Genomic DNA, 25,521 nt, shown 5'->3' with positions numbered 1-25,521 from the left:
TGCGCCAAATCACACAAAAGACTTAATTTTACATCTGAGTTGTTTTTTTTTAAATCTTCGCTGGAAGAGACATTTTGATTTTTAACTTACTTTGTGCTGAATTTTGTTGAGTGTGTAATATACAAATATATATATAACAAATTTCCCACATGTGGGACTAATAAAGGTGATCTTATCTTATAGATAAAAACCGTTACAGTGGAAAAAAGAAGCCAGTTTCTTTGTTTCTTTCCATTGTGGTCTTTATCTAAATAAAAGCTTGTGTTTTTTCTGAACATCGGCTGCTGCCGTTCTTTCTTTCTGTTATGAGTTTGAGTAAATGAATTGCTGCATTTGGACGCAGTTGGAAGACAGTGCCGTTAAAACAGTGCTATTATTTTTCTGTTGACTGCTTCTCTTAGCTTCACTCCACGACAGGGGTGAAGCTAACCATCTGGCTGAGTGGTGCAGCAACAACAACCGGTCCCTGAATGTGGAGAAGACTAAGGAGATCAGCATAGACTTCAGGAGAACTCACACCCTGCACACCCCACTAACCATTAATGGTGCTGCTGTGGAGAGGGTAAGCAGCACCAAGTTCCTGGGTGTGCACATCTCAGAAGATGTCTCCTGGTGAGAAAACACAGCATCACTGGTCAGCAAAGCCCAACAGTGACTCTACTTCCTCCACAAACTGAGGGCAGCGAGAGCCTCAACCCCATTATGAGCACCTTCTACAGAGGCACTGTGGAGAGCATCCTCAGCAGCTGCATGTGTGGTATCCTGCACTGGTTCCTGCTGGAAACAGCTACAACAGGTAGTGAGAGCAGTGGAGAGGATCGTGGGTACTTCTCTTCCCTTCCTCCAGGACATCTGCTGCATCCGCCTCATCCAGAAAGCTCTCTGCATCACAGAGACTCCACCCATCTGTCCAACAGCTTCTTCAGTTTGAAGAGCCTCGGGCCCAGAACCAGCAGACTGAGAGACAGCTTCATCCATCAGGCTGTCAGGATGCTGAACTCTCACACACACCAACTCCAGACCTGCATCCACCTCTGACCCCCCACACACTGCACACAAACTCTTGGATTGTGTTGGACTCTGTTGTGTGTGTATAACACTGTAATCTGTTTTAGTGTAACACTGAGGGCTGTGGGAGCACTGCAATTTAAAATTCCCAAGTATGTTCTGCACATGTGGTTTTTGACAAAAAATGACTTTGAGATTTTCAAAATGGAGGCCTTCAGTAAGTTATAAGAGATACGATAAGACTTCATTGATTCCACGGCGGGTTTTTGTTTTGCGTTGCCTCAGCTCAGGTACAGATACCAGAAGGATAAAGATACAGATAAAACACAAACAAATATAACCTCAGTAAGATAATACACTATATACAGCGGTAGCATACGCGCTTTAAGGTGTCAGATAAATAAAGGCCTCCTGCTGTTCGCTAAAAACTGAACCTCGTACGTTTTTATTCATTTCATTTTTGAGTCGTTTGTATTTTCCACATGAGCGCGCACGCCGCAGCTGCCTCGGCCACGCTTGCAGACGTGGTGACGACATGCGCGTCGAGCGCTATAATTTCGGTTGACCGCCAATCGGCTGCATCCAGGTCACAGAGCCGTGTTTGTAGCGGAAGAGAAGATGGCGGCTGCAGCTGCGGGGAACAGAAAGAGCGGGCTGCTGGAGAAAGTGAGTAAAAGCGTGAACGGATTCTCCTGAGCAGGATGAACCCCTGCGAGGAGGGTCTGTGTCCCGGAGCTGGGAGGTCTATGTCCCCGCTGCAGCTGCTGTGCGGCTCGGTGTGTGTCTGTGTGAGCCGCCGCTAAGGGGCTAAGCTAATGCTAACGAGCTAAAGTGGATACATTCAGAATGAAAACAAAATAAAAACAAAGTTGAGCATGAAGCTGAGAGCCGAGTTTAACCTCTGCGTGGGAAATAAACCGTTATTAGAGGTCAAAGTTCAGCGGTTTGTTCTATTTCCTGCTTCCAGCTGTTAAACAGCTGCACCAAACCGGAAACAGACAGTTTAACTAAACTCACCCGTCTGTTAAACAGGTGATGTAGGAGTGCAGGAGGCGTGCTTCAGAATGAAGCTTTAAGTTTCCACACATGAAACAGGTAAAACATCTGCAGCAGGTGGCGCTGCACGTGGGCACAGGGGGGGCGGTTAATTCCTGGAGCACGTTTCTGGGTCACTTCCTGCATTAAAGCAAACATGGCTTTTAAACTGCTGGTGTCAGACACAGTGGGGGGCGTAGAGCAGGAAGTCACCAGCTGACCTGCGATCAGGCGCCCTTCACTGTAAGAGCATGTATCTTGTTTCCGGTCTGATGGTCTGTGTTTGATGGCGCCCTGGTCTTTGTCTTCTTTCAGTTTTTGGACTGCGACGAGCCTCCAAAACCTCTCCGTTGTTCTCGTCCCCTCCAGATTTTTAACATGCAAATATTCTTTAAGCCCATTTTTTAGAAACTCATTTTAAGGCTCAGATTTCTTTAGCTTCCATCATACGATGACAGGAAGATGATGTCTCCGCCCTCAACATGAACTCTCCCTGAGAAGAGTTGCAGTCGCCGCCTCCGTGCTTATGTTAGCCTGATCTTCAGATGGAAACTGTCGATTAAACTGCTGTGTTTGTGTTTCAGTGGAGGATCGACGAGAAGCCGGTGAAGATTGATAAATGGGATGGAGCAGCGGTGAAGAACTCCTTGGATGATGCTGCGAAGAAGGTTTAATTGATTATTTTTATCCACATGTTAACAGCAAATATTCAAACATGAGCCGCATGTGTTACTTGTTCTTATTGAAACGTTCCAGCAGTTTACGTCCATGTTTCGGAGACATGAATGACTCTGGTTTAGAGCAAGATGTTTTAAGTAAAAGTAAAACAGGAAAGGTTCACTCAGATGAGAGGAGGGTGGAGAACTGCAGCTGTGTGAAGGTGGGAGGAGGGAACTCCTACGTTTGAAGCGACCTGAGCAGTGTTTCTTCAAGGAGCTAATTTCATTGGTCGGATTTTAGCTGATGACGTCAGATTCACACAGGGGGCGTGTCCAAATTCATGGGCTGCTTCCTCCTGAGGACATATTTGTAGACCGATTACGTCACAGCGACGCGCCGAAGGCTGTCCAAATTCGTAGACTCCTCCGAATGCAGCCGACAAATGCGTCCTCCTTTTCCCTGAATTTGAAGGATGGGTCGGGTGTGTCCTTCGTGGCCCACCATATCCCAGAATTCATAGCGCGGCCCAGCCAAACTCCAGTTTCCAACAATGGCGGCCGCTACTAAGTTTGAATATTACTCTTACTAATCTTTCTGGGTCACAAAATAAACTTTTAACATATTTTCAGAGAAAGCAGCTGTGAAAACTTCAAATATCTGCTCGGTTTATGAAGACGCCACATATTTGTAAAAGTGCTTCGACGTTTTCAGAGACGTCTGCTACCCACCAGCTCGACAGCGAGCCGGGAGCTCGCGGGTCACTGGAGCCGCCGAGAACGGCACAACTCCCGGAGGATCACTTTCAGATCACCGCGGACTTTTGCTACTCAGGTTAAACGTGATATATGAGTCACTTAGACAACCTAAAGATGTTATTGTTTGGCTTCTTTCAGCGTTTTATTTGTTCCTGAGTGAATCTGTGTGGCTGAGATTAAAGTTAGTTTTCACACAGCTGAATAAACGTCAAACAGAAAACTGATTAAACAGAAGTGTGAGACGGTCGAGAGTTTACTCCAGTGTCCTGTTATATTTTAGACAGCAAGGAGCAGACGGCGAGTTCATTAAACTCCACCCAGACCGCGGTGACACAAAACTGAAGGCTCGACCGTCACATTTCACAGCCTCGCTCTTTGGTCTTCTCGGTCTTCGGAGGACGCAGTCTATGGACACAGCTACAGTCGAAACTTCGTCACTTGTTTAAGCTTTGAATGATGTTTGCAGCATAAAGCCAGCATGCGTGTGAGAGCTTCACTGTCGGCTGGGATTTTTCACTCATCGCGATGAGTCATGAACGCATGTGAAGGAAAGCTGCTGTTCACCTTGTTTGGCTAAACTTCATATCGATATGACCTATCTATGACCAGGTGCTGCTGGAGAAGTACGGTTACCTGGAGAACTTCCAGTTGGTCGACGGGCGCCTGCTGATCTGCACTGTGTCCTGTCTGTTTGCCATGCTGGCTCTGGTCTGGGACTATCTGCACCCCTTCCCCGAGTCCAGACCCGTCCTCGCCTGCTGCGTCATCTCATATCCTTCAGACGGACACCTCTGCTTTTAAAAAATAAGATGATGAACTCACAGTGTGTCATATGTGAAACATGTGAGGGGAAAAATGTTGAAATAAGATTCAAAATTCAGAAACGACAGATGAAAGAGAAAAATGTAAAAATGTTTTTACATATTAAAAACACCGAAAGTCTCATGAATGTCACTGAAACACAAAAACAAATGTTTGTAGAAATGATTCCGTCTAATATGATGATGATGAGCGTGTTGGCTTTCCCTAACTCCTCTTCCTCACGTACTTCATCATGATGGGCATCCTCACGCTGTACACCTCCTACAAAGAGAAGAACATCTTCCTGGTGGCCATGCAGAAGGATCCAGCTGGGATGGATCCAGACCACATCTGGCAGCTCTCCTCCTCCCTCAAACGGTCAGTGAGTATGGGAATCAAACCAGCAACCCCCAGCAGTCTGCACATTTCCTCATCTGCGAAGGACTCAGAGTGGATCAGTTTGCGTCTGTGTTTTCCAGGTTTGACGACCAGTACACGCTCCGGGTGTCCTTCTCCGACGGGAAGTCCAAGAAGTCGAGAGAGGCGGACTTCACCAAGTCGGTGTCGGCGTTCTTCGACGAACACGGGACGCTGGTGATGGACCAGTTTGAGAAGAGCGTTTCTAAACTGCACGACACGCTCGCCGCCGACAAGAAGACCAAATAAAAGACGGGAAGCAAACGTGGTGTGAGTCTGCCTCCTCTGTTCCTCCTCAGAGTTCACTGGTTTCAGCGCCGGCTCCATCAGGAGCTGCCAGAGGAAACTTATTCATGCATTCATATTAAAAATCTGAAATCTGCAGTCTGTCTGTTTTTACCACCACACTCTGAACAACCCCGGAGGTCAGCACGCTCAGCCGCAAACCGGCGGCCGCTCCTTTATTAGACAGACTCGGCAGCAGGCGGAGTCACAGGTCCGTGTTGCCCACTCATGCTCCGAGAGTGGGAATGATCAGAAACCAGTGAACTTCAGGAGGGACAGAGACCAGAGTCAGAGGCTCAGCTCCACTCTGAAGGGTTTATTTTCCTGTCACTCAGAGGTCAAAGGTCAGGTGTTCTGTCAGCAGGTTAGGAACATTTCAGCTATTTAAAAACAACCTGAGACTCAATGCGTCTTCACCGGGTCTCCAAGTATTAAAGGTTTAAGGACCGCTGTGTGACATGGCTGTGGTGGGCGGAGCCTTACGTAAGGGTCACGGAGGTGGGGAATAAGCAGCTAATGATGGCCAACGGTTTAAAAATAAAATGTGATTTTTTTTCAGTGTTTAAAAAAGTAAAGTTTTCGTCATTTTTTTCTCTGTGATGTGAGAATCAGTTTGAACTGCAGCAGCAGGTGAACTAACCGGCGCGTCGGCTCACTGGCCGACGTGTTGGTGCCGTACAACAGGAAGTGGACATTGATCAGACCTTTATTTTGAAAGTTTTTTATTCTCAGATGCTTTCTCTGTGTTAAAAAAAACATTAAACTTGGATCTTGTTAGAGAAACATCTGGATGTGTGTCTCACTTTGAGTTCAGCTCTCAGCCCCCACAGGGTCACCTGCACAGGTGAACCTGGTCAGCAACCTCTGGGTGTGGCTTTGGTTTGTGTGGAGGTGTTTGTGGTGCAGCACCGCTGTCCGACCAGCAGGTGGAGAACTCAGGCTGACGTTCGCGTCCACAGGCAGCAGCCGGCGTGCAGCTCCAACACTGTTCACACGGTTTCTTTTAAAGAGTCAGTGATTGGACACGTGGAGGGTCTGAGCACTTCCTGTCTGTGCCTCTGAGCACCGTCAGGCGCTGATGAGGTTCAGTTTTCCAGCAGCGACGTCTGAACTGACAGCAAAACGATGCTGATTTCAATTTAAAGAAGGTCCTGAGTTTGATTCGCCCGCCTGGCCGGTCCATTCACAAGTATGAATGGTTGTCTGTCTCTCTGTGTTAGCGACCTGTCCAGGGTGTGCCCCGCCTCCTGCACTGTGGTAGCTGGGATAGGCTCCACCCCCACCATGACCCTGTCAAGGATAAGAGGATGGATGGATGCAGTTACATTTAAACCTGACTCAGTCTGCAGCACAGAGATTGAAACTAAAGTCGCTCTTTGAACTGTAAAACATTTCAGAGCTCACGACGTGAAACAATGAAATCAAAGCTTTTAAAGATTTCCTGATAAAAACATGTCAAACTCCAATCCTCATATTTGGCTTCAGTCTGCAGAAACCAAACTGAACAAAGTTACGTCAAATAAAATCCTATGCAACATTCGTGCTGATGATGTAGAGACCGTCTGATACTCACACGTCTTCAAATGGCCTCTGAGACTCCACCCCAAAACCAAGATGGTGGCAGCTAAAATGCTCAGGGTCCAAGAGGCTGAAGCTGCTCAAACACAAAATTTATGTGAAACACAGGAGATTTTAACCATAATGAGGTCAAACTGGTTCAAATGTAAACTGTTGGAGTCAGCCCGGCACACGGCTGCTGGGTTAGCATTAAGCTAAATAACACAGAAACAACAACAATCAGACAACCACGTGTAAGCACTTTGGCGACAGGAAGAAGCCCCCAGCAGACTCAGAGGGAGCTCTGCGGTGAGTGTTTGGGATCATCGGTCTAAAGACCTTCATCATAAATGAGCGTGTTTAAATTTGGTCTGTTTTCCCGTTAATCTGACATTATCCAGGTGGCAGTGTCCATCTGTTATTTACAGGCTGTGGGTAGAGCACCTGTGGAAATTTGTTTGTTTGTTTGTTTTTAGGTGACAAACACAAATAATAAAAAAAAACGCTGGCAGATTATTGTACATGTTTTTAAATTGTTCTCTTTAAGGCAGCACCACTGATGTTATTCACTGCTCACAGAGAGGGGTGTGGCCACCAGACAGGGGTGGGGTTAGTGGTGAGGGGGCAGGGCCATGAGTGCAGGCTGCTGCCTGTCAGTGAGGCACTGATCAGATGTGTGTGTGTGTCAGAGTGCTGCTGTCTCTCGGCCATGGCCTGTCTGATGGCTGCCTGGTCCGTCCACAACCCCACTGTCACCAACTCCATCATCATGGTGAGTATGAGGACTCCAGAGGTATGATGAGGGGTGACCCTCTGTGTCTCCTGCTGGTTTAAGGAAAGGAAACAGCTTTCTAAGCAACGAGATCTGTGTGGGAATCAGCCTGAATGTGACGGTCAGCTGTGTGAGGCTCAGCAAATCTCACATGTTTGGGTTTTAAAGAAGTTAACAGTCCTGCAGCTCCACTGCACCAAGGTCAGCTCCTCAGGGAGGAAGAGGAGAGTCCTGATGATATGAGCAGAGCTCTTCTCATGATGATAATATGATTTTAACTTGAATGATACTGCGGGGTTATCCTCATCGTTTCTGTGTTCACGCACTGAAGGGGCAGTTCTGTAGTGCCGGGGTGTTAGTGCCTCTGTTGGGATTGTTTCTCTAAGACAGTGACTGCCAAGACTGGAAACCTACTGCATGAAATGTTGGGCTATAGTGAAAATGGAGTCAGGGTGGACACACGGGGTGATTACAGGATTTTTTAAATGAGGGGAAAATATATGTACTAAGCTTTGAACATTGCTAAATAATGCTCAGACCTCCGGCTTAAATCGTAAATCTGCAGGGACAAAGACTGTATATAATAGATGGCAGTAAGCACACTGAAATCACTCATTCGTTTCAGGATTCACATTTTAGCGTTTAACCACCACAGCGTTGTTTTTTACCCAGACGTAAACGAGAGGGTGGCGTGCTAATGCTAGCCAGCTTGGTGAGACTGTATGGAGCATCACGCAGATACAGATGATGCTAATTCAGTAACATCAGCCTTCGTCGACTGTCTGTGAGTACAGTACCCTCACAGCAGCGATATTATTGGTCAGATAGTATCATTAAAAATGCTCCAAAAGGTTCAAGTGAAACTCGCAGCTACAGCCGCCTGTGTCACCATCCACCTGTCAGTCAAAAGGCCACGCCTCTGACAATGCAAACTTTAAGACTTCCTACAATTTAAACACCCTCGCAGCGTACCGTTGTTATGATGGCTGAGATTATCCACAGAGACCAAACATCATGACTCACTGCTGCCTCTGCTGGAGGAGGTGCAGTTATAATCGAGACCTCCTTGTGGCCCCTCCTAATGTCTGCCCGGGCTGTGGTGATGTCACAGCACTGTTTCGGGGTGTGACAATCAAATTCCACGCAGGGGCGGGGCTCCAGTAGCCACGCCCACGACTGGAAGTTTTGAAAGTTTAGTAGCTCTCACAGAGCGGACTCGTGCTGGGAGGATAGAAGCCTTTCTCCTTTCTTAACACGTGTAAGTACATTTACTTAATACTTGAGTATAAATGTGTGGTACTTGTTCCTCCATTGACTCTTTTACTAAGACTTTTACACAAACCATGGAGAACTTGTAAAAATCGGATGATGTTAAAATCGTACAGTTTATGGGCTGAAACGATGAGTCACAACAAAGGTTTCTCACTACTTTAAGAACTTTTACAAACCAAATGGAGGAACACATTCATCTGTTGCTGCAGGTGTCTCGATGCTCCAGCAGTACAATTGTCCGGAGGAATAAAATACAGTAATTTAAGTACAGTTTTCAGATTATACTTATGTTGCAGTCAATTTATGAGGTGATCCACAGGTACAGTACTTGTACTTCCTTTACTGCTGCACACACAAAGTTTCCTCGTAAACATCCTGAAATCTTCTGATTTCCTGAAAAGCTCTTTGTTTAGTCACATGTTTATATGTTTCTGAGCTCAGGATTATCTCTGCTCCTGTCTGTGTGGTCACAAATTATTAGTTATGTGTATGTATTCCTATTCTGCTCGAGTTTTACAAAAAGCATCACTTCCACATAGAAAAATATTCTCAACATGAGTCAGTGATGTAAAGCTGTTCATGCTGCAGTGATGAGTAATGACAGGAAAGTTATTTGGTAGTTTTTTTAAGCAGACAAATGGAGACGTCTGAAAAATGTTAGATGAGCCAAAAAAACAAAGATGGAAAAACTCCCAGGCAAGAAATCATTTTTGTTTTTAAATTGTTTTCTCAAATTTTGGCTGACAGGTGACATCAAACACCTGTGACCAATAATATGTCTGCTGTGAGGTTGCCGTAGTAACAAACTGAGCTCCAGGGTTAATGAGGGAAACTGTGGGATTTTGTTATTGATTAGCAGGTATCTGTGTCTGTAGACTGATAACTAGCTCTTAACTTAGTGCTCCTTCCTCTCATCCAAATATGGTCACTTCCTGAAAACAAGAACCAACATGGCGCAAGAGACATCTCAGGCACTGATGCTTCATCACGCGGAGTGGAGAAACCTCTGATACTGACCTTTATATTCAGTTTGTGAAGACCCGCAGATAATCCTCAATTGTAATTTAGATCTCAGTACTGAGAGTGAAGAAATCAATGATAAGGGTTACCATGGTGACCATGGCAATAGTTTTGCTGAATCACAGCAGCCGGGTGCTCAGTTAAAATCCTGCACTCAGCCTGTTCTTTAGCTCGGTGACTAAGCTCTGCCCGACAGTTACCTCCTGCTCGAAGGCAGATTAGTGCCTCGTTTGGGTCAGGTCAGTCACACATGGCCGTCCTACAGGAACAACACCGGACTAGCTGACGGCTAATAGTATTTAGTATTTATTTATTTATTGTCATTGTCAAGAACAATGAAATTGCGTTTGGGGCTTCCATACAACCCAAAAAAAAGAAGAAAATAATAAATACCCCTTAAAACCCAAGTGTACATATTTAACCCAGTGTGACTCCAATGCAATAAGACAATCCTTAGCAATAATGTTCGTAGAAATTCAGACAAAGACCTGAGAAACATGACAAAATACAACAATGCAACCCATTCAATATTATTGTACTGTGAGATATGATATCAGATATGATAGTTATCTATTTAAGAAAGAGGGGGGGGGGCAGGAGGGGGAAGAGAATAAAGATATGATGCACCAATGCAGACCAGTTCATTGCTATTAAGAAGTTGGATATGGTTATTGTCCGTGAGAGGGGGGCAGAGAGTTCAGGAGCCTCACAGCCTGTGGATACAGGCTGTTGGCCAGTCTGGATGTTCTGGCCTGTATAGACCTGTACCTAATCTGACTACATCCACGTCTGCATCCAGGCCTGCTGGAAAACATGTAGAGAATCAACAAACCCAGACAACAAACATTCGGCTCTGCAGGATGAGAGCTGACAATCACAACCAGCAGGCTCCTCAGTCAGCTTTTTAAGGAGGGATAGAGGTTCGAAACTCTATTATCGGCGCGCTCTCACTGTACTGCACAAGGAGTTAGAAAAACAGGTTTTCATTTATTTAACCCAAAAAGTTATATTTACAAAACAAAAATGTTGAGCTCATAAAAAAAAACTAAACTCAGCCAAAGAAATGTGAAACGACTGCCCAAACAAACATAACTGACCCAAACAGGAAATGACACACAAAGGTATATATAATGGGCAGCACGGTGGTTAGCACTGTTGCCGCACAGCAAGAAGGTCCTGAGTTCAATTCCACCATCAGGCCGGGGTCTTTCTGTGTGGAGTTTGCATGTTCTCCCCGTGTTTGCGTGGGTTCCCTCCGGGTACTCCGGCTTCCTCCCACCGTCCAAAGACATGCAGCTTGTGGGGATAGGTTAATTGGATAATCCAAATTGCCACTAGGTGTGAATGTGAGTGTGAATGGTTGTCTGTCCCTGTGTGTTGGCCCTGCGACAGACTGGCGACCTGTCCAGGGTGTACCCCGCCTCTCGCCCCATAACAGCTGGGATAGGCTCCAGCGCCCCCCACGACCCTGAAAAGGATAAGCGGAAGTGGATGGATGGTATATATAATGGCTGATCAGACCACTATGACAAAACAGCGACAACTAAACACAATCACATACCACAAAAACGATGCAGTTCAGTTTGTTAATAAACTAAACAGCAAAGAAGGAAATCAAAAACATTAAACTCAGATATCTAGTTAACTACAAAAACATGTTTAACCTCCTAAGACCCGAACTCTTCCACGGCAGCATTTTTAATTTCTCTTTGATATCTGGGCTGATTGGGACCTAATGAATGTAAAAATTACCAGATTTTTTTTACCTGATTTTTATCCATCCATTAGCTTCCGCTTATCCTTTTCAGGGTCGCCGGGGGCGCTGGAGCCTATCCCAGCTGTCTTATTTTTCTAAGAAAAATGAGAGCCACATATGAGGATATTCATTTAAAATTTTGATAGAACAGTATCAGTATAATGCCCTCATAAGTGGATATCAGGCCCTTGTAGAGCAAAATTGAGTATTTTAGTCTAACCCAAAATGCGATGTCCACATATGTGGACGCCAGGTCCTAGGAGGTTAACTAAAGAAAATACACATTCTGCCCCCTTCAACAGGAAGTGGTGGTGTGGTCCAGTCAGCCCATCTATGTATTTAAGTTTTTTAAACACTGGCCAATATCTTTTGTCTGGCAACAAAAGATGCCAGGGATGATGGCAGGTAAGAAACCAGTAAAAGAGACAAAGATTAGTCACAATCAAACCAAAAATCAGAAATGAATTGGTATTAATATATAAGTAAACTAAATGTACGCGCTTGCAAATAGAACAAATGTGTTCAAACCAGTCAATAAACTTATTGCAAACCAAAGTGTGTGTGAATGTGTTTAGATGAAGGAATGAATTAAAATATGTAAGAGTTGCCCACTTTTAGTGCGGCCGTGGTTTTGGCCATCACAAGAGGCTAAGCCTACGCTTGAAGCTACCGAGGTGTTCGTTGGCAGAGGTGACGCAATGCCACTATTATGAATGAAACTTGGTTCAATAACTCCAGCCATACTTATCTTGCCTGTTTAACACATTTATTGCTTTCCATCAGTTGCATTTGTTGTTCAGCAGACTCTTATCAGCGGCCACAAACCGTTTGCTCCTTCTGACCAACAACACCTGACTCTAATTACATGTGTCTACCATAAAAACATGCCATACTGTTAAAACACAAAAAGTGACCACATAAGGTAACAACAACAAACAATGGCTCCTAGAGCACTTTTTTGACCACCGACCCCTCAAAGGCTCATTGATCTCACCGCTGCACCTACAATCAGGTTACAGTCGCGAGCTAACCATTCATGCAGGAAACCCGCCTGCCCTGATGAGTGAATTCATTCAGCTTCTCTTCACACCAACACACGCTTCAATGGTTTAAACTGTAAACGCTATACACAGTCATATTTTTTTCATTCACCTTTGTGGCTCTCCAGCTGTCAGTGGTCTTCTCTGTCCTGTGCTGTTATCAGTTGCTTTACCATGAGTCTGAAAAAGTAAAGATTCAGCGGAGTGAACATTGTTTAGTTCTAGTGTGACTGAGGCTGAGATTAGAGCAAGGACTACAGAAATATGTGAGTGCATCATCCAGGCGAGAGTCTGTGATACTGTGTGTACAGGACCAGCTTTACCAAAATCTGTAAGCTTTTACCAAGTCTCTGTGGTACAGCTTAGGTTCAGCTTTTATTTTAGTAAAACACTGAAAAAAACATGTACACGGATAATGGATGGATGATGGATGACATGGATGGATGATGATGTGGGTGGATGGCTGGATGATGGATGACGTGGATGGATGATGGATGATGGATGACGTGGATGGATGATGGATGATGGATGGATGATGGATGACGTGGATGGATGATGGATGATGGATGACGTGGATGGATGATAGATGATGGATGGATGATGGATGATGGATGGATGATGGATGGATGATGATGGATGATGGATTGATGGATGGATGATGGATGACGTGGATGGATGATGATGTGGGTGGATGGATGGATGATGGATGACGTGGATGGATGATGGATGATGGATGGATGATGATGTCTTAAAAAAAAAAGCAATTCGAATCATCCACAATGCAGGTTATAGGGAACATACAAACTCACTATTTTTGCAGTCTGAAATATTGAAAATTGACGATATAGTGAAATTCCAAACAGCACAAATTCTATTCAAAGCAAAAAATAAAGAACTGCCAGGTAATATTCAGAGTATGTTTTTTTTGAAAGAAGGAAGTTATAATTTAAGGGGTTTTTGTAACTTCAAAACAATGAAGGTACGTACTACAAGAAAAGGCTTTTGTGTTTCTGTTCATGGAGTGAAACTATGGAACAAACTGAATATGGAATTAAAGCAATGTCCAAACATAAAACTGTTCAAAAAGAGTTATAAAAATATGATCTTCTCGATCTATAAAGAAAAGGAAAATATTTAAATTAAGTGAATGTCTCTATTTAAAAACAAACAAACAAAAAATTCATGATGTGATATTATAGTATATAGTATATCAGAAATCTGTTCACTATTTTTATTACAAATTATATCAGTAAGGAAGCTGACTAAATATTCACTGATAATTTATGGGACAGGGGTGGGATTAAATAAGTGTATACTTCTTCCCACTCCCTTTCAACATGTAAATTAATCAGAATGTTTTTTTGTATGTAATTTGTATAGTATTTTTTCTCTCTCTTATTTCTTTTCTAAATGTACTTGTATATTGTTCACATGTTGAAATAAATTACCAATCAATCAATCAATGATGTGGGTGGATGATAATGTTTGGATGGATGATGAAGGATGGATGGATGATGATTTTGGGTGGATGATGATGGTTGGATGGATGATGAAGGATGGATGGATGGATGGATGGATGATGATTTTGGGTGGATGATGATGGTTGGATGGATGATGAAGGATGGATGATGGATGGATGGATGATGATTTTGGGTGGATGATGATGGTGGGATGGATGATGAAGGATGGATGATGGATGGATGGATGATGATTTTGGGTGGATGATGATGGTGGGATGGATGATGAAGGATGGATGGATGGATGATGATGTGGGAGGATGATTATGGTTGGATGATGATGTGGGTGGATGATGGATGGATCGATGATGATGTGGATGGATGGATGATGATGATGATGGATGGATGATGGATGGATGATGATGTGGGTGGATGATGGATGGATGGATGGATGATGATGTGGATGGATGGATGATGATGATGATGATCTGGACAGATGATGGATGGATGATGATATCGGTGGATGGATGATGGATGATGTGGATGGATGATGATGTGGACGGATGACGGTGGATGATGATGGTTGGATGGATGATGGTGGATGGATGGATGGTGGATGGATGGTGGATGGATGGATGATGATGTGGATGATGATGATTATGATGATGATGGATGGATGATGATGGATGGATGGATGGATGGATGATAATGTGGACGGATGACGGTGGATGATGATGGTTGGATGGATGGATGGATGGATGGTGGATGGATGGTGGATGGATGGATTGATGGACCTTTTTGCTTACATTCTCAGATGGTCAGCTATGGTTGTCTTAAGCCGGATTCCTTTTATTCACCTTCAGAATACCAACGGGCCCCCTGACCTTATGTTGGATCCCCGGACAGTTTGTCTTTGTATGGATGAGGTGGTCAACAAGCGGCTGGCTGGCAGCCAGCAGACGCCACTGCTGCAGGGACACCTGAAGAAGGTGGACAACAACCTGATGGAGGCCCAGAGGTTCTCCTCATTACCTCGCAGACCCGCGGTCAACATGGAGTTCAAAGACGTCTCCTTCGTGGTCAGAGAGGGACCCTGGTGGAGGAAGAAAGGTAGAGTCATACACAAAACAAAGATGGCAGAGGTTCAGAAAATAAACACACTGTCACTGTAAATTCAATGCCAGCTAATGCCTGAAGGGTGGAAAATAATCCAGAGCACGATTCAGCCTTGTGTTGTAGCTGGTTTATTCATTACAGATCCTGAGTCACGCTCCTATAACAGCAAAAAGTATCAGGACAGCAGGAGGAGCTGGTCTGAATGCTTCTATTTTAAAAGGCTTCCACAGAGATGTGGATCAGGCCAACCTAAGACTGACTAAAGACAGTCACAGTGACCATTGACCTTTGAACACCAACATCAGAGCCGCCCTGAACCTCACAGAGATGCTGAGTCTGCAGAACGCAAGAGAAGATCTGACATAAACGCTTCTGACCGACTCATAAACCCACAAATTTAATCTCAGACGGCTTCACATTTTATAGCCCTGAACAGAAAAAGTATATTCACATATATATGTGTGTGTGTGCATAGATCTATCCATCTAGGGGCTTTATTTGTCCAGTTGGAGAGGTCAAAGGTGATGGCCGACCTCACAGGGTTCATGTCATTCTTTTGACTTTTTATTGTTAATGATGGGCTGTGCGTCAGCAGGCAGCCGTTGGGTGCTCTCGGTTTGGCTGCTATGTGTTTGTGCGCTCGCTGGATTAGCGGCTGTAATCTGTTAATCTCAGCTGGGTCTTCTGCTGTAAATAGCTGCAGGTCAGATTGGAGGACGCGCCGTCGCTCGCTGCCTGAAAATAAAGACGCAAGAACAAGAAAACAAGCGATGATGTCACCGCTCGTGAACCCGCCCACATCTGAGCTCTGCTCAGGCTTGAGAATGGGTCGGATTGTTATTTTAGGGAATCCCTTCCCATGATGCACAGGGTGTTTCTTCTTCACTCACTATGTGTTAATATTCAATTTTCAATTCAATTCTATTCTATTTACACAGCTCCAAATCACAACAACCGTTGCCTAAATCCACTTTAACTTTAAATCCTACTGTAAGGTCGACCCTACAATAACACATACAGAGAAAAACCCAACAATCATATGACCAATGTGAGCAAGCACTTTGGCGACAGTGGGAAGGAAAAACTCCCTTTTAACAGGAAGAAACCTCCGACAGAACCAGGCTCAGGGAGGGGCGGGGCCATATGCTGTGATTGGTTGGGGCGAGAGAAGGAAGACAGGATGCCAGAGGTTTCTTCCTGTTAAAAGGGAGTTTTTCCTTCCCACTGTCACATAGTACTTGCTCATAGAGGGTCATTTGATTGTTGGGGTTTTCTGTTTTCCTTCTATCATTGTACGGTCTTTACCTCATCTTACCTCTGATTGGTCCTGAGCAAGAAAATGAACATAGTGCTTGTGTAAAGCTGTGCCGGGAACCTCTAGCTGAAACTAGATCTGTTAGAGACTCTGATAGCCTCAGGTTACAGACCATTATTATGGAGCTCAGCCAAACTCTTTGTTCATATTAGAAAAGATGAGTTTCACTGAGAACATTTCACACCTGCTCAGGTGCACAAAAACAGCGTGCAGGTGTGAGTTTGAAAACATTTACAGGTTTTCTATTGTAATTTTCACACAAAACCTTTGATTGGTTCTTTGATGCTTTTCAGGCCAACAGAATCTGTTAACATGCGATCACATGTTATTAAAAGGCCAGAAAGATAGATCCATGAAGCAGAGTAGCAGATGAAGACGTGAGGGTTGATGTAATGGGGCATGTATGAGGCGCTAACAGGCTAGAATAGTTGTAATAGCTGTCTTTCTGCTCTCGGTCGTGGCCCCCGAGTACCACCCGTTCTCCATCATGGACTTCAGGGAGAAGTCCATGTGTTCTCTGGTTTGAAGGATGTTCAGCTTCAGGTTATTTTCTGAGCACCAGCAGGACAAGTTCTCTACCTCCACCCTGTACGCCGTCTCATCTCCATCAGAGATGAGCCCAACCACAGCAGTGTCATCAGCATACATGACGATGATGTTGGCTGGTGGGTTGGTGTACAGTCATGGGTGTACTGAGTTGAGGACGTTCATCTGGGTGTACAGTGTGCGGAGGGTACTGTTGGTCAGATTAAATCTAATAATCTCATTAAAGCGCGTTTAGCCTCTGTGTGTAACGTGTAACACACTCCTCAGTTTTAATAACGACAACCTCAGAAACCTGGTCTCTGAGACAGGATTTCAGGTGTCAGCACATTCTTCATGGTTTCTCAGCCCGGCACACACGTTCTTACATGTGTGCTTCACTGTGTTTCAGTCATGAGTGACTGTTTGCTTTGAGACTGTGAAACTTGTGGATAAGTCTGATGCTGAGCTCACTGTGAGGACAAAACACTAACAGCAGATTACTGAAGATGTTTTCATGATTGCTGCAGGGTTTTTGGACTCACGCTGATGTAAATGTTCTGGTTGGTCACACTATGATCAGGGTAGCTGCTCGGAGTAAGTGAGGGACAGCTGAAGGGTTGGGAGGGTCTCTGATGGACCTGTAGATGTCTGAAGCACATCTGCAGGTCCAGGAGAAACGTGGTCTGTTTCGGGACGATGCACGAGCCTCACCGAGTTCTGTAACTGACCTGAGTCCAGACCGTCAGCACTGAAACATCAGCAGTGAGCCTTTAGGATGAGCGGGAGGGTTTGTTTTTCGCACAGAAGCCGAGCGGAGCGGCTAAAGTGTGAGAGCAGCTGCTGGTCTGCATGAATGAGAGAAAAACTCCAAACTGATGGGAAACCTGAGCCGAGAGTTCGAGCACAAAGAGCGGCTCTGTGAGCGGCTGGGAAACCTGCACATTGATTGTTTCTGTTCGCCTCAGGTTACAAAACTCTGCTCAAAGCCATCTCTGGGAAATTCACCAGTGGGGACCTGGTGGCTATCATGGGGCCCTCAGGAGCCGGAAAGTCCACGCTCATGAATATCCTGGCCGGGTACAGGTGGGTGCATCCATCAGGGCGGAGATGATGACTGAGTGTGAGGTTGAGGTCATAGCGCTCTCAGCTGCAGATGTTTTAAAAATGTTTTCAGATTATGTTACATCTCAGTCTGAGAGCTTTACCGCATCCTCACATCGGCCTGCTGTACCTCTGTGTGTGTCAGTAAATGCTAGTGAAGAATCTGATTACTGATTGCAGGTCAGTGGATCTGTCCAGAGCGCGCTCAGTGCACGTCTGTCTTTGCGTACAGGGAGACGGGGATGAAGGGCGAGATCTTGATCAACGGGCAGCCCAGAGACCTGCGCTCTTTCCGGAAGGTTTCCTGTTACATCATGCAGGACGACATGCTGCTGCCTCACCTCAGTGTCCAGGAGGCCATGATGGTAGGTGCTGCTGAGCCTCAGCGTTCAGCCTACTGCAGACCGCAGTAATCGCAGACCCTGCTCTCTGTTTCTGCAGGTGTCGGCCAGCCTGAAGCTGCAGGAGAAGGAGGAGGCGCGCAGAGACATGGTGAGCCGATCGCTCCTGGCCTCCCTGATCTCAGACTCTACCCTCAGGCTGAACTCGGATCTCTGCTCCTTCAGGTCCGGGACATCCTGATGGCTCTGGGTCTGCTGGAATGTGCTCAAACCAGGACGTCTCACCTGTCCGGGGGGCAGAGGAAGCGGCTGGCCATCGCTCTGGAGCTTGTCAACAATCCGCCGGTCATGTTCTTTGATGAACCCACGAGGTAAGAAATCAGGTTGACCTCCAGGTCCTCTCCGTGGTTCATCCCAAGCTGGCAGAAGGTCACAGAAGGTCGGATATCAGTCCTGACCACGGTGCTCTGTCCTCAGCCAATGAAAAGCAGCTGAACCATTCCACTCAGTCAGCTCAGTCTTCCTAACCAACTTTAAATCTTTGCACTAAAGCAATTTTTGAATCGCGCAGGCTGAACGCTTTTAGAGCCTTTCAGACTGTGCAGACTCATTTTAAACGTTATGCCTGACACATAGGATCATGCAGGGAGATCTGTGGTTCGACTCCTGGTCCCGCCACTCACCTGTGTGAAATGGTTTCGCTGCCTCAGAGATCAGTCGTGCCAAAGCACAGCTGTTTTATTTTTACTTGACTTATTTCAGACGTTTGATCAGAACAAGCTGTACTTCAAATTCTACATGTGAGTGATGTTTGGTCATGTTTCTGCTTCATGCTGAGCTTCTACGAAGGTGTGTGTGTGTGTGTGTGTGTGTGTGTGTGTGTGTGTGTGTGTGTGTGTGTGTGTGTGTGTGTGTGTGTGTGTGTGTGTCAGTGGCCTGGACAGCTCGTCATGTTTCCAAGTGGTGTCTCTGCTCAAAGCTCTGGCTCGAGGAGGACGGACGGTTATCTGCACCATCCACCAGCCGAGCGCAAAACTGTTCGAGCTCTTCGACAAGGTGACCCTCCTCCACGTTACACTGACTCACTGCACCATCTAGTGGTGTAAACCGGTATCACATGAACGTGTGGCTGGACAATGCACAGAAGTGTTAGCAGCGGTTCTTTTTCTGAAGATCTGAAACAGTTTGAAACATTTATAGAAGCAGCTCTAATGTCAGAAGCAATAAATAAATGATTACATTTCCTTCAGTGGGTTAGAGGGTCATCTGCTAATCAGAGTGTGAGGGGGGCAAAGAGCTTTTAAAGGGGATAAAATCAAGTTTGTGTAGAGGAGTAAATGTGGTGTAAAGAAGCTTCGAGTGAGCACTTGTAACAGTTTGTATGATGGGGTGAAATCCGTTTCCTCCTGCTCAGGTTTTAAGGATGAGAGAAGAACAGGAAGTGCTCTACAAAGGTGTTTGGAGCTGAAAACCTTGGTGTGGGTCCACAGAATGATAAGAAACATGATTCAGTGCGGGTTTCACTTGTGTCTGTCTCTCTGTGCGTGTTTCAGCTGTACGTGCTGAGTCAGGGTCAGTGTATCTACAGGGGACAGGTGTCCAGTCTGGTCCCGTACCTGAGAGACCTCGGGCTGAACTGCCCCACGTACCACAACCCCGCTGACTTCGGTAAGGCTCGCCCGGCGAGCTGTTCCCACTCGGCCGTCGCGGCGTCAGACTCACTGATGGGTTCTGTGCGCAGTGATGGAGGTGGCGTCCGGAGAGTACGGGGACCAGATGATCAGGCTGGTGATGGCAGCTCAGGAGAGGAAGTGTGAGAAAGACCACCAGCCCGAGCTCAACGGAGACAGCACCCTCCACCCCTTCCTGTGGCAGCGCACCGAGGAGGTAAAAAAACAGCACGCCCTCTGCTGTGATTGGTTGATGAGAGGCAGGTTTTCGCTTTACCTCCTGTGAATGTTTCATGACGAATGAGTCCTTTGAAAATCAACATGTACCTGTGATGATCTCCCGTCAGGAGAGCTCATCGTCTGAAGGCTGTCACAGCTTCTCTGCTAGCTGCATGATGCAGTTCTCCATCCTGTTCAGGAGGACCTTTCTCAGCATCCTCAGAGACTCGGTGACAAACACCTCCGTACACGTCACCTCAGATTCACACAGATGACACCATTTTCCATCACTCTGACATAACAATTATCATTACCATTTATACTGGTGTGATAAAGTGTTTGCCTCCTTCCCAATTTTCTATTTTTTGTATTTTTGTTATGTTTTAGATCAAACAAATTTAAATGTTAGACAAAGATAACACAAGTAAACACAAAATGCAGTTACTAAATGAAGGTGTTTATTTTTAGGGGAAAAATATCCAAACCAAGTGATGGCCCCCTAAACTTAAAAACTGGTTTGGGCCACCCTCAGCAGCAACAACTTCAGTTCAATTCAGTTTTATTTATACAGCTCCAAATCACAACAACAGTTGCCTAAATCCGCTTTATACTGTAAGGTCGACCCTACAATAATACATGCAGAGAAAAACCCAACAATCATATGACCCCCTATGAGCAGCACTTTGGCGACAGTGGGAAGGAAAAACTCCCTTTTTCCAGACTGAGAGATCTCAACTACTTTGTTTCCTCATTTGTTCCTGAACATCATTGGATTACTCTCAAAGAGTGACCTTTGACCTTTAGATGCATGTGAACAACTGAGTGTTGTCCTGTCAAGGTGGCTGTTTGGTGTCTCCAGTGGGGCGATCGTGGCTCAAGAGTGGGTGTTCGTCTTGTAATCGGAAGGTTGTGTCCTTGGGCAAGACACTTCACCTACCACCTACTGGTGTTGGCCAGAAGGGCCGATGGCGCGAAATGGCAGCCTCGCTTCTGTCAGTCTGGCCCAGCTGTGGCTACAACCGTAGCTGCCTCCATCCTGATACAGGGCGCTGGGCGTAAAAATCTGTGACTCTTCACCAGCTGCTCATAGAATTTAAGAAGCTTCTCAGATGAAATGTCTTCAAGAAACTTAAAGAAGTCCAGATGCTTTTCTTTCTAAGCTCCTTAGACGGGTTTACAAATAATTTCTTGCCAATTTTCTTCCTAATTTCCTAAAACTCTGGTCTGAGTCTGGTCATATATAATGACATCATTTTACTGATTACTTTTCAATCACAAAAACATTGTTTTCACTGTAACTTAAACACGTGGTGACGGTTTCCAGCACAGATTTGTGAAATAAAACATTGTCAGTGTGGTAATATTACTGTGCAGTATTGCAGTTTGAAGTAAGGCATTGTCATTGGCAGGTGCTGACTCACCTGAGGATCTCGTCTCACATTGGGATCGGCGTTCTTATTGGTCTGTTGTATCTGGGTATCGGGAACGAAGCCAAGAAGGTTCTGAGTAACTCGGGGTTCCTCTTCTTCTCCATGCTGTTCCTCATGTTCGCCGCTCTGATGCCCACGGTGCTCACCTGTGAGTCCGCCTCAAGCTGCTGTGTCACTTTACCTGCACACAGGTGACGTTTGAGTAAGATCAGGGTGTCATCTGCGTAACAAATACATCACAGAGTCGAGCTGGAGAGCAGCTGTTCTCTGTCCTTCATCGGCTTGTGTAACACGAGGTCTGCTGTTACAAAGGTGGACAGAACAACAGACCTCCATTTATCCTACCTGCAATACAACCTGTTTTAGCCCCTCCCCCTTAAAGACAACTTTGTTCTGATTGGCTTCCTCTTGTAAACAGAGGTTCTGAAGTGTTAGCCTCTCTGACATCACAGAGGTTCAAGCATAGAGCTGAGTGTTCAGAGGTGAGCTCAGCAACAGGTGCGTCACTTTTACCTGAACAGCACCAAAGGTGCCGGCTCTGACTCAGGAACTCTCTGTCTCATACACAATAAAAGCTTTATTGATGTTCTCAGGGCCAAACCCATCCAGGCTGCAGTGGGAAAATCCTTAAACTGACACCCACAATTGCCAGGATTAATGACGGTAAAATTGTGTCTTTAAATTTGAGCTTTTCTGGGATTTTATGAGCGAGCAGTCGCTCTGGGAGCTGCTGTCAGAGAACATCAGACTAAGTCTCTGTAATAAGGACGAGTTTTATTCGTCGCAACCTTTGAAAACCTGCTGCCATGTTTTTGTGCTTCAGTTCCTCTGGAGATGGGCGTCTTTCTGAGAGAACACCTCAACTACTGGTACAGCCTGAAAGCGTACTACCTGGCCAAAACCATGGCTGATGTCCCCTTCCAGGTAACAAAGACACAGCTTTATCGATCTCTAAGCTGCACTTAGAGTGGCAGCTCCTGGTTCCAGCTCCTGAATCTCTTTCTTTAATGACACATTTGAAGATGAAAGATGATGAAAGATCTTGTTTTATTGTCATTTTTCTGACGGCACAGTTTATCATTTTGTTAGAAACTTTGGGGGCTCACCCTTGATGGATAGTCAGTTAATACAGTAACTTCACCCCGGCCATATTTCTGGTAACTGCTAATGATATTGATAATGTCATTAGAAATGTTCTAAAAAAAACAGCAATGGTCCAGTTCAGGGATGCCTCACCTCAGGCTAGCAGACAGCGAACACCCACAGCTGTCTGTATCACTATCCACTGGTCAGTCTAAGAGGCCACACCCCTAATAATGAAAGCCTTAAACCTTATTAGATTTAAGTAGGGGTGGGTTTAAAAAATAGTTTTTGATTTTAATAATCCCATATCGACTCACGAAATCCTGAATTTGATGTATTTTGCCAGAAATGTCAGAATCTCAGCTACAGCCTCACAAAACCATTTCAACAATAACCAAACATTGAAAACAGCTTGAACAGATTCTGCAAAAGGATGTAAGCCCGACAGCACGCACACGGACATGCTGTACATATCCAAGATAATTGATCAGAATTATAATATTTCTGAGTCAAAATCCAACCTTGTGAGTCAGAATTGAATCGTTGTAGAAATCAGTGGCAATACGCACACCTAGATTTAAGAGCTTCAGCTTAACGTTGCACACGGAGACCTGGCAGTATCAACCCGCTGACCTGCAGTGTCGCTGTTGTACAGGTAGTGTTCCCGGTGGTGTACTGCAGTATCGTGTACTGGATGACGGCTCAGCCTCCGGACGCTGGCCGGTTCTTCCTCTTCCTGTCTCTGGGGATTCTGACATCTCTGGTGGCTCAGAGTCTGGGTCTGCTTATCGGAGCCGCCTCCACCTCTCTGCAGGTCCGCTCGCTGTTTCCTCCATCACCTCTTGTCCGCTCACAGGTGTGCTCCTGTGCTGACATCACTCGTGTGTGTTTGCTTCCTGTAGGTGGCCACGTTTGTGGGTCCGGTCACGGCGATCCCGGTTCTGCTGTTCTCCGGGTTCTTCGTCAGCTTCGATACCATCCCCTGGTACCTGCAGTGGATGTCCTACATCTCTTACGTCAGGTGGGGGCGCTGTTAGCTGGCGGGCCTGCGGCTGTATCCACACAGCAGGGGGCGCTGCTGCACTCTCTGAACGTGTTTGTGTGTTTCAGGTACGGGTTTGAAGGCGTCATCCTGTCCATCTACAGCCTGGGTCGTGATGATCTTCACTGCGGTGAAGGTGAGGCGTGTCACTTCCAGAAGTCTGAGGCAATCCTCAAGGAGCTGGACATGCTGGACGCCAAACTCTACCTGGACTTCATTGTCCTCACCATCTTCTTTTTGTCTCTGAGACTCATTGCTTATTTTGTCCTCCGGTACAAAATCAGCTCTGAGAGGTAGAGCGAGGCCGGGAGGAAGAGGAGGAGTCGCAGAGCAAGAGCCCGGAGGCCGAAGAGCAGCTGTCCAGTTTGTCTCCACTTTGACTCGCTCTTAAACAACACATGAAGAAGAGATGGCATGTGAGGACACCGCAGGCCTACAGGGGGAGATCTCATGGTCTCATGGAGGTCCTGTGGGACCAGGAGCTGGTCTTCTGGATCCTGGAGGTTTCACCATGCCACATCCTGACTGATTTCTACTTTTTAGAATAAAAGCCTCTGCAGTTGCAGGATGATGACATCTCTGCCTCTTTAGTTTATTGCTGAGGTCAAAGGTGAGAGCAGCACAGAGGCCCTGATTTCCTGAGTTCTGTCCTTCATGTTTAAGCATCCTGCCTCTGCAGATCCACTGAAGGCAGTGATGCAGGAATGTTTCAGATTTTGCAAATCCTGGAAAACTGTTGGATGAAGTTTTCGGCAGTGCATTTAAAAGTGTTTTTAATCTTCCATCCACCCGACCGACATTCACACACAAAGACACATGATTTCAAACAAAAATCTTCTAGATCCTGGAAGCTTTTCTTTTGAGGCTAAAACAAAACTCAGTGGGCTGCTGGTGAAAACTAACTGGGGATAAAAATGATGAAAAATCAAACTTTTGAGCGGAAAGTGTTTGGGAGTAAATCCACATGATTCAGATATAAAAGTTTTACAATAAATATGAATAAAAATCATTGGCTGGAACCTGTTTAAGCACAAATATTACATCTGTTTACTTTGATAAAATTCACATTAAATAAATTTTAGAAAACTTTCCTGTGAAAAAACAGAAAAACTGATATTTCAATAAAACAATAAAACAATAAAACAATAATTACCCACACCGTGTTCTGAAAGGTAGGATGAACAAAACAATGAAAATATCAAAAGTATTTGTCATGTTGAGATGCTGTTTATTCCTGATCATTTCACTGGCTGTGACAGAACTAATTAAACTGAATTATGGGAACATTACACTGTCTGTTTTTAATATTCAGGTTAACTGTGTATGTACCTGCGACAGCAGGCAAACAGCTTTGTCTGAAAAACTCAGCAGATGTTTTTCCTCACATAAAGCAACTGAGCAGCTCGCTTAGCTGCACTGTGTCTCTGCAACCAGCAGGTGGAGCTGTTTACTGGGAAATGACGTTCATCCTACTGGACGTCTGCTCTAATCACTGTGTCACATCTGATTTCACAGCAGAAATTTAAAACACAAAAGTGGAAATGTTCATCTTTGAAACGTGGTTAAATAAAAATCAGATTTAAACTCAGAGAGTGAGAAAAGGAAAATAAAATCAGAGTTTAGATGTGAATCAGAGACGCAGAGCACACAGAGGGATTCAGACACGATTAAACAGGGGCCCTTCCATACGAGCGAGGCGACACCCATGTATCACAAGCCATTTTTGGAATCCGGGGATCAGAATACCAAGACCTCTGCCCCTGACTGCCACCCAATCCACCAAGCACTCAACCTCTAGTGCCTCCTGCGTCCTCCCCACCACCCACAAGAGGACAACACCACAA

At 45.4% G+C, this 25,521-nt stretch overlaps 3 protein-coding genes and 1 long non-coding RNA gene across 4 annotated transcripts in view; 3 read left to right on the top strand and 1 right to left on the bottom strand.

The window, feature by feature from the left end:
* The window catches only part of LOC146560418 (uncharacterized), a 358,436-nt gene that overhangs the window by 119,345 nt on the left and 213,570 nt on the right, over positions 1–25,521 (top strand). The window lies entirely within an intron of this gene.
* spcs2 (signal peptidase complex subunit 2) lies at positions 1,518–5,744 on the top strand. The gene is made up of 5 exons (XM_085244539.1): positions 1,518–1,674; positions 2,628–2,711; positions 4,068–4,228; positions 4,503–4,637; positions 4,739–5,744. Exons 1-5 carry the CDS (start codon positions 1,627–1,629, stop codon positions 4,923–4,925), a joined length of 615 nt encoding a protein of 204 aa, XP_085100665.1. The 5' UTR covers positions 1,518–1,626; the 3' UTR covers positions 4,926–5,744.
* On the bottom strand, positions 5,738–9,760 carry LOC146560435 (uncharacterized). Its single transcript, XR_014888249.1, has 3 exons — positions 9,580–9,760; positions 6,535–6,615; positions 5,738–6,251 (listed from the first exon to the last, which is right to left on the bottom strand). It is a non-coding gene; the product is annotated as an uncharacterized LOC146560435 (long non-coding RNA).
* On the top strand, positions 7,152–24,961 carry abcg1 (ATP-binding cassette, sub-family G (WHITE), member 1). The gene is made up of 15 exons (XM_085244538.1): positions 7,152–7,290; positions 14,699–14,945; positions 17,757–17,874; positions 18,125–18,257; positions 18,334–18,384; positions 18,459–18,604; positions 19,166–19,289; positions 19,787–19,901; positions 19,975–20,120; positions 20,251–20,352; positions 21,532–21,700; positions 22,376–22,476; positions 23,291–23,449; positions 23,538–23,656; positions 23,746–24,961. Exons 1-15 carry the CDS (start codon positions 7,228–7,230, stop codon positions 23,972–23,974), a joined length of 2,022 nt encoding a protein of 673 aa, XP_085100664.1. The 5' UTR covers positions 7,152–7,227; the 3' UTR covers positions 23,975–24,961.

The sequence above is a fragment of the Mchenga conophoros genome, linkage group LG14, assembly GCF_057382185.1.
Source record: "Mchenga conophoros isolate Kocher_MC1m ecotype Shallow Benthic linkage group LG14, M_conophoros_male_GT1.1, whole genome shotgun sequence".
Taxonomy (NCBI): Eukaryota; Metazoa; Chordata; class Actinopteri; order Cichliformes; family Cichlidae; genus Mchenga; species Mchenga conophoros.
Note: the sequence above shows the minus strand (reverse complement) of the source record. Positions and strands in the feature narration are given on the sequence as shown.

Bases quoted from the DNA above. Each gene is read 5' to 3' on its own strand.
- spcs2 (XM_085244539.1), top strand. From the start codon at position 1,627: ATGGCGGCTGCAGCTGCGGGGAACAGAAAGAGCGGGCTGCTGGAGAAA. The intron at 4,229-4,502 runs ATATCCTTCAGA...CCTCTTCCTCAC, and splicing joins CTCGCCTGCTGCGTCATCTC to GTACTTCATCATGATGGGCA. The intron at 4,638-4,738 runs GTCAGTGAGTAT...TGTGTTTTCCAG, and splicing joins CTCTCCTCCTCCCTCAAACG to GTTTGACGACCAGTACACGC.
- abcg1 (XM_085244538.1), top strand. From the start codon at position 7,228: ATGGCCTGTCTGATGGCTGCCTGGTCCGTCCACAACCCCACTGTCACC. The intron at 7,291-14,698 runs GTGAGTATGAGG...ATTCACCTTCAG, and splicing joins TCACCAACTCCATCATCATG to AATACCAACGGGCCCCCTGA. The intron at 20,121-20,250 runs GTAAAAAAACAG...ATCTCCCGTCAG, and splicing joins TGTGGCAGCGCACCGAGGAG to GAGAGCTCATCGTCTGAAGG.